At 45.2% G+C, this 14358-nt stretch overlaps 1 protein-coding gene across 3 annotated transcripts in view; it reads left to right on the plus strand.

Annotated features, from left to right (window-relative positions):
* Nucleotides 1–14358, plus strand: part of BDP1 (BDP1 general transcription factor IIIB subunit) — a 91519-nt gene that overhangs the window by 6647 nt on the left and 70514 nt on the right. For all 3 annotated transcript variants that reach the window (XM_075932237.1, XM_075932239.1, XM_075932238.1), the window contains exons 4-9: nt 1291–1350; nt 1911–2051; nt 3175–3308; nt 6490–6584; nt 8317–8371; nt 9345–9488. In XM_075932237.1, coding sequence (XP_075788352.1) covers nt 1291–1350; nt 1911–2051; nt 3175–3308; nt 6490–6584; nt 8317–8371; nt 9345–9488 — 629 coding nt within the window. The remainder of the gene's footprint in view (nt 1–1290; nt 1351–1910; nt 2052–3174; nt 3309–6489; nt 6585–8316; nt 8372–9344; nt 9489–14358) is intronic.

Here is a 14358-nt window from a genome sequence, read left to right on the forward strand (position 1 = left end):
GGTTCATGGTCCATACCCTGAAGTATTTCAATGTAAACAGACATGTAATAAGTGAAGAATGGGATGATAAAAATGAAATATACATGAACTTATGTTTGAATTTTCCTTAATTTTAGGATGAAAGTTTCCTTTCAATGTAGCCATCATAAATTGGCTGATTTTAATAGGCATCATGGCAGAGATAGTGAGATTGAGAGGGGAGTGATAATATGTATCAGTTTGGACTATTGGTGTTCCATGCATGTATTGTAAGACTTTTGTCACAGTGATTTTTAGTAAAAGTCATGCACAGGTCACAGGCAATAAACAATATTTCACAGGAGTCCAGACCTAGGAATTTTACTAAAAATAACAGAGGGAAGCAAGCTGGAGGAGGAGGAAAGGAATGACACCTGGATCCCCATGAGCTAACTAACCACCATGGGGGAGGGAATACCTCTCGCTACAGACCCTGGTGAAACCATGGGATTGGGGGACACAAGGGTGGCTCTGGCTTCTGTTAAAGCCATGGCGCTGAGCGCATGGAATGGTGGGGGGGCGCACAGCTCCAGCTCTGGCCACAGGGTTTGTAGGGTGGTACATGGCCTCTGCTTAACTCCCACCAATGACAACTGAAACAGAAAACATTGAGGTCCAGTAACATCACAATCTGTGAGCTTCATGACTAAATTGTATCCTTAACCATGTGTAGTGTGGAACAAGGCACAGAAATAATGTCACAGCTCTGAGAATATAATCCCTCCCTGGAAGGACCATTCCTAGGAGTAATAGGGTAGTACAATTTGCATATCCATTGGAAGTTTGGCATTTCTACAAGCTTTGCTAACATTGTTGCCAATTGTGCTGGTAGTAGTGGCACTGTTAGTAACTGGTCTGAGATCAAAGGACTTGTGGTATGTCTTCATGGAGCAGCAGTGTGTATTACATGGATGGGATGCACACTAACAAGTTACACATCTGTTGGTCTATATAGAACTTGCTGGCACAAATTAAGAATACTCTATTGCATTTTGGCGTAGTTCTACAATGTTATGTGATGGATTCAGTAAAATGACAGTAGGTTCTTCTACTAATTTTCCTGAACTATATATCTCTAGTTGCTCAAGTCACTTAGTGATATTTACAGATTATGGCATTAGATGATGCACTAGCATGGCATAAAGAGAGTGCCCTAGTAAAGATGTTTTGCCTTCCAATTGGACACGGCACAGATTTCAGGGGTGTCTTATTTCTGTTAGTCATTGATGCATTAATTTATTCTATTGTTGTATGTCTGATATTTGTTAATAGGTCTTCATTAGCAGAAGAAAGGAAAACCGAGAAGACTTCTACACAGGTCCAAATGAAAGAGTAAGCCTTTGTTTCTATGGTGCTTAAAGTCATAATCCTTTCTGTTGGGAAAGTAGTAAATTTTTTATATATAATATAGAAAGGACTGTCTGATTCCTAATTTGCTTTGTGGTAAATTTTTCCCCTTGTTTTAAATGAATTATTTTAGATGGTAGGAAGATGGAGGAAAAAATGGTGGTCACTAGATAAATTGTTCAGAAGCAGAATCTAGAAAGCAATCTATTTACACAGACTTTCTGGGACAGCTTAGTTGTGATGAGTATCTTGTTGTTCATGGCAATACGTTTGATATTATTTCCATAATTTTTTAAAAATAATAATTATTGGGTACATATAATCCCAAGAAAGTTATTCTTGCAGCCAGTTAGTTAAAATTTGTTTGATGTTAATTTTATATGTATCCAGTGAACTGACATGTTATTTATAAAGCATTTTTAAAAAAAATCTTCAGATTAACATGGGGATGAATAATGCGTGGGGTATTCTAGCAGATCCATAGTGATGAGAAGAAAATGCTACTTGTGTGTATGTGCTAAAGTGTTAATCTTCCAAAATTGTAGACCAGAAGAGAGAAGTGCTCCTGATCATGAAGATGAGGAGGCTGAAGCTGAGCCAGAGGAAGAGGAGGAGAATGATGGTCCTCTTCTGGTTCCTCGAGTGAAAGTAGCAGAAGATGGTTCAATTATTCTGGATGAAGAAAGGTATTCTGCAACTGAGTCCCATGCTATGTTTGATTAATTGTCTGGCTTCCAGATTGGTTAACAGTGTAGCTTCTGCTCACTGAGTTAACTATCTGGTTTCATAATTTTACATGAAACCTTGTAATTTAGTTCCAGGTTGGATAGCAAAGTAGGGCTATCCACAGTGCATCATTATAAGGTTAGTATTTGGGTTACACGAGCTTAGGGAAGTCCTGGTATAAGAATTTGGAACTGTCAAAAGGAAACGAAGAATTGCTTCTGTGTTACCTTGCAAAACACTTTTCTTAGAAAGTTCAAGATTAATTGGACAAACATATCGGAGACATTGGGGCATACTACATGTTAATGTAGGTATGTTCTGTATTTCTAACATGAACTTCATTACACAGTGACTCTCCCTTCTGACAACAAAAATTAGTACACAATCCCAGGAGAGGAGACCAAACACCAAGCCCAATTGAGCTCTCCTGCCCCAGGTAGGAGAGCCCAAGCTGAAGCCCAACAACTTGTGCTCTGATCAAGGGGCATGTGAGCTTAGGCCTTGGCAGTGGGGTTTAGGGTTGTGCTTTTGAGCCCAGGCCAAACACCATGCTTGGTGACCCATTAAAATGGGATAACAGCCCACTGTAGGGTTCTGACCCACAGTTTGAGGGCCCCTGTGTTAAAGTGAACAGTTGCAATAGAGCCTCAGCTATGAATGCCTTTGGAATGGTGGTGGTTTGTAATTCTGAAATATTCGTAACTCAGAACAAAACATTACAGTTGTTCTTTCAGAAGTTTAAAACTGAACATTGATTCAATATATCTTTGAAACTTCACTGCAGAAGAAAGATGCTACTTTTAACCATCTGAATTTAAATTAAACAAGCACATATAGTTTTCTTGCCTTGTCAAGTCTTTTTTTAAATGATCCCTGTATTAGTAGTTGACATTTAATTCAGTATTGTACTGCATTGCCTCATTGTATACTTCTGGTTCCAAATGAGGGGTATGGTTGACTAAATGGAATATTGCAGGAAGAGTTTTAATCTATGCAGGTCTCAACAGATAGTGTGTTTCTTCAGTTTTTATTGCTCCAGTGACACTATTTATGTCTGATGTTCTTGGGTTGCTTTCTTTCCAGTTTAACTGTAGAAGTTTTAAGGACAAAAGGGTCATGTGTTGTAGAAGAAAATGATCCTATCTTTGAACGTGGCTCCACAACTACCTATTCCAGCTTTAGGAAAAGTTTTTATACCAAACCATGGTCAAATAAAGGTAGGTATATTTTAGTTTCAAGATTTAAGCTTATAGACGACTAAAGTCTTGATCCTGCGAATGCTAAACTTTATATATGAGTAGTTCCATTGACCTTGATTCATCTATTTGTATGGAGAGTTAATCACTTATTTACATAAGTTGTAGGATGAGGGCTTTAATGAATCAAGCTCTAGCTTATACGAGTTTAGGCCTACTTAGGAAACCCTACACCCAGTGAAATAATGGGCCAGTGAGATAATGGGCTTGTTGCCATTCCAGAAGAGGAAATACCACTCAAATCTGCCTCTGACAGGATGGTCATTATGGGATTGGGGACTGGGTTGTATAAACCACATATTAAATCATGTATACTTCCTAATCTGGCAACAGTTACACTCATAGTCCTTCTAACATGGTATAGGAATAAATGGTGTGAGAGATCTGTGTACTGTACTGCCTTTGCAGAGAATCAGAGAATATTAGAACTGGAAGGAACCTCAAGAAGTCATAACATCCACTCCCCTGCACTCACAGAAAGACTTAACACCACACTCTGACAGATGTTTGTTTAACCTGCTCTTAAATCTCCAGTTCTGGAGTTTACAAGTGTTTAACCACCCTGACAGGAAGTTTTTCCTAATGTCCAACCTAAACTTCCCTTCCTGCAATTTGAGTCCATTGCTTCTTGTCCTACTATATGTAAACCTAAGTTTTGTGGATGCAGTACACTATGCTTGTGTCTACCATAATTTAGCCATTATTATTTGCTGGCAGCAAAATGTGATAGCACTGTGTATGAGATAGGGATGTGAAAAGGGTAATGCTTACCAGTTAACCTAACAGGTGATGCTCACCGTTTCTTATAAACTGGTAGGGTTGGAGCAGCTCCCCTATTCCTGTGGGGCCTCCGGCAAGAGTACATCAGAGGTAGGGGCTGCTCTAGCAATGCCTCCTGTGCAGCCCTTGTCTGTGGTTACCCAGGATTTTACATCCCTGGTATGACAACACTTTCTCAAATTCTTGCATTGAAGATTGTGGTGTTCCATTTCTGATTTTTCTCTCTCACTCTTTGGAGCACCATTACATTGTGCAAATAAAGAGCAATTAAAAAAACAACAAGGTATTGTTCCATTTTGTGGTTGTATTTGAAATGAACAAGATAATTAAAATTCCTGAATTAATGTTGATCTAGTACTCTGTACCGAACCAGTGAGATCAGTGTGTGCTTATTTTAAAAATCTGGATTCTTTGACTATTGATATAATAGTAATAATAAAGGTATTTAAAAAAGTAACACACAGTAATTTAAGCCGAAAATGTCATAGTTATTAGCATTCTTTTAATCTGAGAACTCAAAAATAACACATTTCCAAGATACATAAACAAAAATTAGCTTATTCATTAAAGATGAAGGAACTTTTTGAATGTGAAATGCAAGAGAAAATGATTAGTGGCAAAGCTTTATTTTTAATTAAACATAGCATCAATCCTGCTTTTGGATGAGTACAAAACATTACTATAAAATTACAATAGCTCTAAAGTAATTACATATAAAATAAAACCTCAGCAATATTTTCAACATTTTCTAGTGAGTAGTTATTCATAGACCAAAATTATATGAATTGTGGAAGCTAAATTATTTGATTAGAACATTCATTATTTAACTTCGAAGTATACTGTTCACCAAGGCATAGTATAGAGGAAATTGGTTTTCTAGGTCAGGCCTGTGGGCTGGATCCGGGCTGCCAAGCCACTGGATCTGGCCTGTGGAGTCAGCAGGGAGCCCTAGGCAGGCTACCCTGCTTGCCCCACAGCCATGCATGCCACTCAAACACGGTTGCTGGGCCCCGTTTCTGTTTCAAAACTGGAGTGAAGGGGGGAAAGCTTCAGGAGCTGCCCCCGCACCCAGCACAATCCCATTGGTCGGTTTCTGGCCAGGAACTGGCCAATGGGAACTGCTTGTTAGACTAATAGGCTGCCAAAAAGAACCACACCCCCTCTACTCAACTCAGTTATTCACTAAAGCACATGGCTGGACAAGCAGGCTGGCTGACTGGGAAATGTTTTAAGCTCTGCAAGCCTTTAGCACTGCAAACAGGAAGGCTCCTGGCTGGTAATTCTCCCAGCCAGAGCCGGTCTCTGGCACCCCAGCCCCTCACTTCCTCTGCTCCCCAATCAACATACGCAAACCCTCTGCCCCCCTCTTGCACCCTTACCCTTTCCCAGATCTGGCACCCTAATCTCCTGCCCCAGATCACAATCCCTTCCTACCCTATGTCACATCCCAAATCCCTGCACTCCAGTCCCTTGCCCTATGTCACAACGGTCTCTTTCACCCAGACTCCATTCTCCCGCATGCACCCCAATCCGTGACCCCAAGCTTCCTTCTGTACCCAACCTCTGTCCCAGACCCTGCATCTCCTTCATGGAAAAGTGTGACCCTTGACCACTTTCTGAAATCTTGGAATTATTGCCCACCCTTGTGCTAGGTGGTTAAAAACTGATTTTAATTTGAAGCATTTGATAACCACAGAAGCAACTTATTTCGAGTAAACTCTTAGAACATGATCATAAATCCTGATGCAGGTTGATGTTCTGTGTTTTATCTTCCTGATTTAATAGCTTGCTCATTAACAAAATTACATTACGTTTTACAGAAAAAATTGTCACTATACTGGTCTTTATTGGCGTGTGTAGTGTTGATGGTACCTGAATCACTTCTCCCCTCTTAAGTCATGAGACGAGGAGAATATTTTTCAGGAGGCATGCTGATATTTAGTGTATTGGAGTATGAAGGGTAGGGAAAAATCAATGAATAGTTTCAAGTTTATATATATAAAATAAAATTATAATAATTAGCTTGATATGTTTTTCATCTTGTTAGGTGCTTAGAAGCTACACAAATGCTGTAAGTACCTAGATGAACATTTGATATAGCATTCCTCAATAAAATCAGGAAGCTTTAGAATTGGAGCAAACTCAAGCAACAATAACTTTGAATACAGGGGTAGCTGGGTGAAATGTAATGGCCTGTGGTTTGCAGAAGTACAGAGGAGATGGTTTTACTTTGGAATTTAGCTCTGTGTTTGAATATATGGGCTATACATATTTTTTTCTCACTTAAATGTAAAGATTTTGGTTATATAGTAAATAGGATGATAGCATTAAATACTTATGTGTGTTCATATTTTTGTTACAGAAACTGACATGTTCTTCTTAGCTATCAGCATGGTGGGAACAGACTTTTCTCTAATAGGTCAACTGTTTCCTCATAGAGCAAGAACGGAGATTAAGGTAAATAAAGCAGAGACTATTACCCGTGCAACTGTCAGCATTGCTTTTGTTCTCAACCTCTTGCATGCTATTTTATACAGTATTTTAATAACTTTCTATTAGAAATGTAAAAGGTTAACTGGTTACCTGGTAAGCATTGCCTTACCAGCATGCTTACCAGGGTAACTGGTGCCTAGGCTGGAGTAGCTCCCTCTCCGTGGCCTGCCACTCCGGCCTGGCCAAGCCCACTGCACTGTGGGCGGGGTAGCTGCTCCAGGGGACCCCTCAATGTAACATGATGTGCCAGGCCGGTTAAACGTATAGTTTAATCAGTTAACATTTTAAACATCCCTACTTCAATGCTATTTGGTTCTGGGGTAAAATTTGCAGTAACATTCCATTTCCAGAATGTAGTTACTATCCAAAATAAAATGCCTGAAATGTATAAAATGTTTCTTGAGCTGATGCAAATTAGTTAAACTTTTTAATTTGAAGCCCATATAATTGTAAATTAAATGAGTGATAGTGTAGTGGGTTTGTGGTGACCTCTCTCCCTTTGGGTGTGTGGGAGGCCTCTCTGCATCACTACATCATGGGCAATGTTCACAATTGGGGAATTAGTTGAGTGACGCTTGGCTTGCAGCTCAGGTCAGTGAGTGAGGCATAGTGATAGCCTGTTTGGGTCTCGGACCTGTACTCTGGGCCGAGCAGCAAAGAGTGACCAGAGCCCATAGTTGGGGCGGGACTATCCAGAATCTGGGTTCTTGGGCCTATACTCAGAGCCAAGTGACAAACAAATAGTTCAGGGCTCAGACCCTTAAGGCAGGTCAACAAGTTCTCCAGGCTCAGGGCAGGGTACAGCACCCGATCTCAGATGAGGTGAGCTCAGGCAGGGTTTTAGAGAACATCAAACACAGTCTAGGGGAGCTCAGGCAGGGTTAGAGCATAGTGTCCTCACTCAGTGTAGGGAGATGCAGGCCGCCTGGCATATGGAAGGGAAATACTGCTGTCACCTCAAATGTGGGGTGGCAGATGCGGGGACTTGGGCCCCAACAGTGGTAGAGGCCAGCTCTCAACGAGATGGTTGTCTAGTTGCTGGGGCTACTTTCTGTCTTCCCCCATGAGGCATACCTGGGTCTGTAGGGATTTTTCTGGTTCATCTGGGTAGAAGGCCAAGGGCAACTCCTCTGGAGCTTGTTTTGTGGGTGACTCTGGCAGTATCAGCCAGTCCTCAGCATAACAGGGTCCTGTGGCAGCCTTCCAGGTCAGGAGCAGGTAGGAGGCATCTAGCTCCTTCAGCGGCTGCAGCCCATCTGAGCTCCCAGACTGCCTCTTAAACTTCCTGTCTCCTCCACTGACTTCCAGTGGTAGGGGCTGAGCACGGCCTGGCTCTGGAGTGGTCCCTCCCCTTTTGGGTCTGTGGGAGGCCACTCAGCCTCACTACAGTTAATTACAACTTTTTCCTAGTGGGAAACATTTCCATTATTTATGAGCAGGGCTCGACAAACAATAGAATCTACTCGCCCATGGTGAGTAGATTGCAGCTGCGCGCCCCATTTACCGGCGGCGCACGCATGTGCAATGCGGCTCTTGCGCATGCGCATTGCAAGGCTGGCAAGCGGCTTTCACCGCCATTTGTCAAGCCCTGTTTGAGTATTTTTTTTGTCCTAATTTGCAACCTTTTATATCTGTAGTACTGTATCATTTGCTTAATTGAGAAGGATTAATATATTTTAAATGTATACTTTTTCAGAACAAGTTTAAACGTGAGGAAAAAGCAAATGGATGGAGGATAGATAAAGCTTTCAGTAAGTTTTTACTTACCACGCAATCAGAAGAATTTATTTATGAATATGCAATTTTTGTGTGCTTTAGTTTGAGCCAATAAATTAACTCTACAATAGGTTAAAAACCAGTGAGTAGTCCTGCTGCACCTTAGAGACTAACACAAAAATGTAGATGGTGTCATGAGCTTTTATGGGCAAAGCCCACTTCTAGGATGTTGGTTCCAAAGACTTGAAATTTAGAAGTTAATGTAGTACTTAAAGTACAATTTCTAGATTTCAGTTCCAGCTGAGTTATTGATTTTTGTGTCTGATTTGGGTTAAGCATAAAATCTATGTATCTCAGAGTGACTCAGTTAATTATTATTCCCCATTTGAAACGATGTCACCTGATGAATATCCATTTAGTTAATAATTGTAGAGCACTCTAAGAATCTTGAATGACAAGAACTTTATAGCTAGTACGAAGTATCAGAGGGGTAGCCGTGTTAGTCTGGATCTGCAAAAGCAATGCATCTGACGAAGTGGGTCTTTGCCTACAAAAGCTTTTGCTCCAATACATCTGGTAGTTTATAAGGTGCCACAGGACTCCTTGTCGCTTTTATATATAGCACTGTTACTTTCATGAAAATGAGTGTCTACTTCATTTAGCAATGTTTCATAATTTGATGTTGATACAGCTTGAATATTTGTCATAAGTCAGAACTTTTCAAGTGATTATGTGAAACTTTCTCTTAGACTCTCAAGGGTTTTTCATTTACTTTTTTTTTAAAACTGAGCTTCTGTATGCCTAATACTTGTTACCTCTGGTCTCTGCAAGCTTTTCAGTGCAACTTGTGTAAAAGATACTGACTGGTCATGAAATGCAGCATAGAATGTGGTGGTTTGCTATGGAAATCACACCTGAGCTATTTGTTCAAAAAAAGCAGAAGCTTAAAGAATAACTTGATTAATTGTGAAACCATTTATATTTCACTTTTTTTTTTAAATTGGACAGAGGAAAAGCGACCGTTTGACTTCGAATTCTTTGCCCAGTTGCTTGAAGAGGTACTGGCAGATGAAAAAAAGAGGAAGCAAAGAGCTCCTAAAAAACGAAGTTCAAGAGAGAAGAAACCACCCAAATCTCGGAAAAAGCAAAAAGGTACCTAATTGAAAATTTTATGTTCAAGATAGTAATACAGAATACGGGCAGTCCCCGGGTTACGTACAAGATAGGGACTGTAGGTTTGTTCTTAAATTGAATCTGTATATAAGTCGGAACTGGCATCCAGATTCAGCCGCTGCTGAAACTGATCAGTTTCAACAGCGGCTAAATCTGGACGCCAGTTCTGACATACATACAGATTCAACTTAAGAACCCCAGGCATTCCCAACTCAGCTGCCGCTGAAACTGATCAGCGGCTGATTCCAGGAAGCCCGGGGCAGGGGCTTCCTGTAGTCAGCCACTGGTCAGTTTCAGCAGCGGCTGACTTGGGGACGCCGGGGCAGAGCAGCTGGGGTGCTGCTGGGGTGGTCCAGTAGCGCCGCCGCTCCTCGGCGCTATTGGACCAACCCAGCAGCACCCCAGCTGCTCTGCCCCAGGCATCCTGATTCAGCCGCTGCTGAAACTGATCAGGAGCGGCTGAATCAGGACTCCTGGGGCCGAGCAGCTGGGGTGCTGCCGGGTCGGTCCAATAGCGCCGAGGAGCGGTGCTGCGGGACCAACCGGCAGCGCCCCACCTGCTCTACCACAGGCCCGGGGCTTTGCTCCACGTCTCCCTGGTCTGCTGGGGGGGGGGGGATGGGCCACTAGCTGCGCCCCCCCCCCCCCCAAGCAGACCAGGGACACGGGGAGCAAAGCCGCAGCGGCGGCGGGGTGCCACGCCTCTGAGGCTTTGCTCTGGCAAAGCCTCAGAGGCGTGGGACCCCTCCGCCTCCCGGCTTTGCTCCAGGTGTCCCTGGTCTGCTGGAGACGGTCCACAGCAGACCAGAGGCACCGGGAGCAAAGCGGCAGCGGCGGCGGAGTCCCGCACTTCCCTGGCTTTGCCACAGCAAAGCCTCAGAGGCGCGGGACCCCTCCGCCTCCCTGGGTTTGCTCCAGGTGTCCCTGGTCTGCTGGAGATGGTCCCCAGCAGACCAGGGGCACCTGGAACAGCTTTTCTCGCCCCGGAGGTGGAGGTTGCAGGACCGCTGCGCTCTGGGCGGTCCCGCTGCCTGCGAGCTCCGGGGCGAGAGAGCCCGGTTGGTAAGTGTGGATCCGACATAAGTCGGATCCGCGTAACTCGGGGACTGCCTGTATTACTATTATAGTTCTTCACTATTGGATCATTTAACAAAAAAAAAAAAACAAGTCCTGTAAGAAATATCTTATTGCACTGCTCGGAACAGTTTCCTTTTAGAAATGGAAGACTAGTGTGATGCCACTGGATTTTAAGAACTTTTCAGTTCTTAATTTGCTCATTTAGAAGCTAGTATTAGCCAATTTTTAGAGAGGTATTTTATATGATATAAAATTCTAATAAACTATACAGGTTATGGTTGGTCTTGAATTGTGTGTTTCTGCTTTGGAGTAGTCCAACTTGATCTGTTAATAAATATTTTCATAGGGTGCTTACAATTTCACTTAAGGCTTTGATACAGGCATTGGAAGTTCTTCATATTGGTATTCTCTTAATGTAGGTGATTTCTCTAGATCCAGTTTCTCACATTGCTATATGCTATAGTTTTTACTAGAAAATTTATATATAGTGGGCGAAGGTACATTTTAATTTTCTTCAATGAGATTCATATAGCTGGCTCACTTTCTTAGTTTAAAACCAAGTGTAATATATATATATTTTCTAGTATCAGAGGGGTAGCCGTGTTAGTCTGACTCTGCATAAACAACGAGAGGTCCTGTGGCACCTTATAGACTAACAGATTAATAGGAGTATAAGTTTTTGTGGGCAAAGATGACATCTCCCTGGACACACAGTAGCAGATTTAAAAGTAGCCATCCTGCAACAAAAAAACTTAAAAAACATACCACAGAGAAACTGCAGAACTATAATGTATTTGCAAATTTGACACTATCAATTTAGGATTAAACAAAGGCTGAATGGCTAGCCAACTACAAAAGGAATTTCACCTCTCTTGGGGTACGTCTAAACTACATGGCTCCGTCGACAGAGCCATGTAGATTTGTTTGTTTGGCAAAGGGAAATGAAGCTGCGACTTAAATAATCGCGGCTTCATTTAAATTTACATGGCTGCTGCGCTGAGCCGACAAACAGCTGATCAGCTGTTTGTCAGCTCAGCACGCTAGTCTGGACGCTCCCCTGCCGACATGAAAGCCTTTTATCGACCTCCCCGGTAAACCTCATCCTACGAGGCATAACGGGGAGGTCGATAAAGGGTCGACGCGGGAGCGTCCAGACTAGCGCGCTGTGCCGACAAACAGCTGATTAGCTGTTTGTCGGCTCAGCGCGGCAGCCATGTAAATTTAAATGAAGCCGCGATTATTTCCCTTTGCCGATCAGCCTAATCTACATGGCTCCATTAATGGAGCCATGTAGTTTAGACACAGCCTTAATGTTCACACTTCCACATCAGCTGCTAGAAGTGGGCCTCATCCTTCCTGACTGAATTGGTCTTGTTGTCTCTAGCCTTGCTCTTGATTGGTACTCTTTTCATATGCCTATATATTTATACCTGCCTCTGGAATTTCCACTGCATGCAGCTGACAAAGTGGGTCTTTGGCCACGAAAGCTTATGCTCCAATAAATCTGTTAGTCTATAAGGTGCCACAGGACTTCTTGTTTGTATATTTTCTAGTTACTCTTAATCTTTAAGTGTTTGATATAGTATGTCAGTGCTTGTGAAAATTATTTCATTGATTTGTATATGTTTTTGGTTTAGCAGTACAGGCAGTCCCCGGGTTACGCGGATCTGACTTATGTCAGATCCGTACTTACGAACGGGGCTTTTCTCGCCCCAGAGGACGCGGGCGGCAGGACTGCCCAGACGCGCCGCGGTTCCGCCGCCCATGTCCTCCGGGGTGAGATAAGCTGCTCCGCGTCTCCCTGATCTGCTGCGGGGGGAGGGCGGCCAGCAGACCAGGGAGACGCGGAGCAAAGCCGCGGAGGACCCGGGCGGCGGGACCAACCAGACGCGTCGCGGTCCCGCCACCCGGGTCCTCCGCGGCTTTCCTCCGCGTCTCCCTGGTCTGCTGGGGAGGGCCCCCAGCAGACCAGGGAGATGCGGAGCAAAGCCGTGGAGGACGTGGGCAGCGGGATCACGGCGTGTCTCGGTCCCGCCACCCGCATCTCCCTGATCTGCTGGGGGGGAAGACGCAGCTAGTGCGCCCTCCATCCCCCCCGCAGCAGACCAGGCTTTTCTTGCAGACGCCTGGGGCAGAGCAGCTGGGACGCTGCCGGTTGGTCCCACAGAGCCGCTCCTCTGCGCTACTGGACCAACCCAGCAGCACCCCAGCTGCTCTGCCCCAAGCGTCCCCAATTCAGCCGCTGCTGAAACTGACCAACGGCTGATTCCAGGAAGCCCGAGACAGAGTTGCTCTGCCCCGGGCTTCCTGGAATCAGCCGCTGATCAGTTTCAGCAGCAGCTGACTTGGGGACACCTGGGGTAGAGCAGCTGGGGTGCTGCCAGGTTGGTCCCCGCAGCGCCGAGGTGCGGCGCTGCGGGGACCTACCCAGCAGCGCCCCAGCTGCCCTGTCCCAGGCGTCCAGATTCAGCTGCTGTTGAAACTGATCAGCGGCTGATTCCAGGAAGCCCGGGGCAGAGAAACTCTGCCTCGGGCTTCCTGGAATCAGCCGTTGGTCAGTTTCAGCAGCGGCTGAATTGGGGACGCCAGTTCCGACTTACGTACAAATTCAACTTAAGAACAAACCTACAGTCCCTATCTTGTACGTAACCTGGGGACTGCGTGTAGTATAAGATGATTACACACACACACACACACACACACACACACACACACACACACACACACACACACACAAAAGAAATAAAGTTTTTCCTGCAGGATGACAGAGTGATGTAATCACATCACTCTGCATCCTGCTGCCCCACCTCCTCCTTCCTCCCTGCTGCTAACCCATCAGGGATCTGCAACCTTTGGCTCCTGAGCATCAGCAGCACTGAAGGTAAACTGCTGCTGCTGCGCTTATGGGGGGGAGGAGGAAAATTGTGGGGCTGCAGTGGGTAGATGAGTGGAGAGGTCTGCTGTGGGGGTTCCAGACTGGGGGACAGCCCAGCTCCTGATCCAGGGCTGGCTGTACCTCCAGAAGCCACCACGTGGTGGGCAGCTGTTGGAGTTTTACTTTGCACTGCTCCAGTGGCATGGGGGGAGGGCTGCCAGAACTGGGGGACACCCTCCTCCCCACTGTGCGTCTCTTCCTTCCCTCCCTCCCCCTCAAGATGCCATAGCACCTCACTTTAAAACTCCAGCAGTCAGAGTTTTAAATTGCAGTCCTCCAGCCTGGGCCTCACCCCTTCCTTCCCAGCAGCTGGCATGTGGGAGAGTGTAGGGCCCTGGGTGAGCATGAAGCCCGGAGAGGGATCTGGGTCCTGCTCCCCCTCCCTCCCAGGAGACAGGGGTGAGAGCTCTGGGCGAATGCACTGGGCAGGAGATTGCGAGTCTTGGTGAGGCTGGGGAGAGGGCGTGGAGGTACAGCTGGGGCTGAAGTGGTACAGAAGGGAGGTTGTGAGACCTCCTCCCACTTGCGGGAGGGCGGAGGGCTGGAGCCGTTTGGTCTCCCCCTCACAGGAAGGGACCTGTGAGCCACTCAGTCTTCACCCACTGCCCTGGATGCTGGGAGGGAGGGGGACCAGGGCCCAGGCCCTTCCCCAAGCTACACACTCTCCTTCCCCGCCCTACCCCCAGTGTTGGTAGGGAGGGAGCAAGGGTAGGGCGGTAAGTAACATAGACGGACCGCAGGGAGGTTAGGACAGTGGCTCTCCCCCATGCGGCTCCTTTTTCCACCTCAGCAGGCTGCAGTGCCCTGGAGTGTCACATGCACACGACATCACCTGTG

This window comes from Pelodiscus sinensis, chromosome 6 (assembly GCF_049634645.1).
Source record: "Pelodiscus sinensis isolate JC-2024 chromosome 6, ASM4963464v1, whole genome shotgun sequence".
NCBI classification, from domain to species: domain Eukaryota; kingdom Metazoa; phylum Chordata; order Testudines; family Trionychidae; genus Pelodiscus; species Pelodiscus sinensis.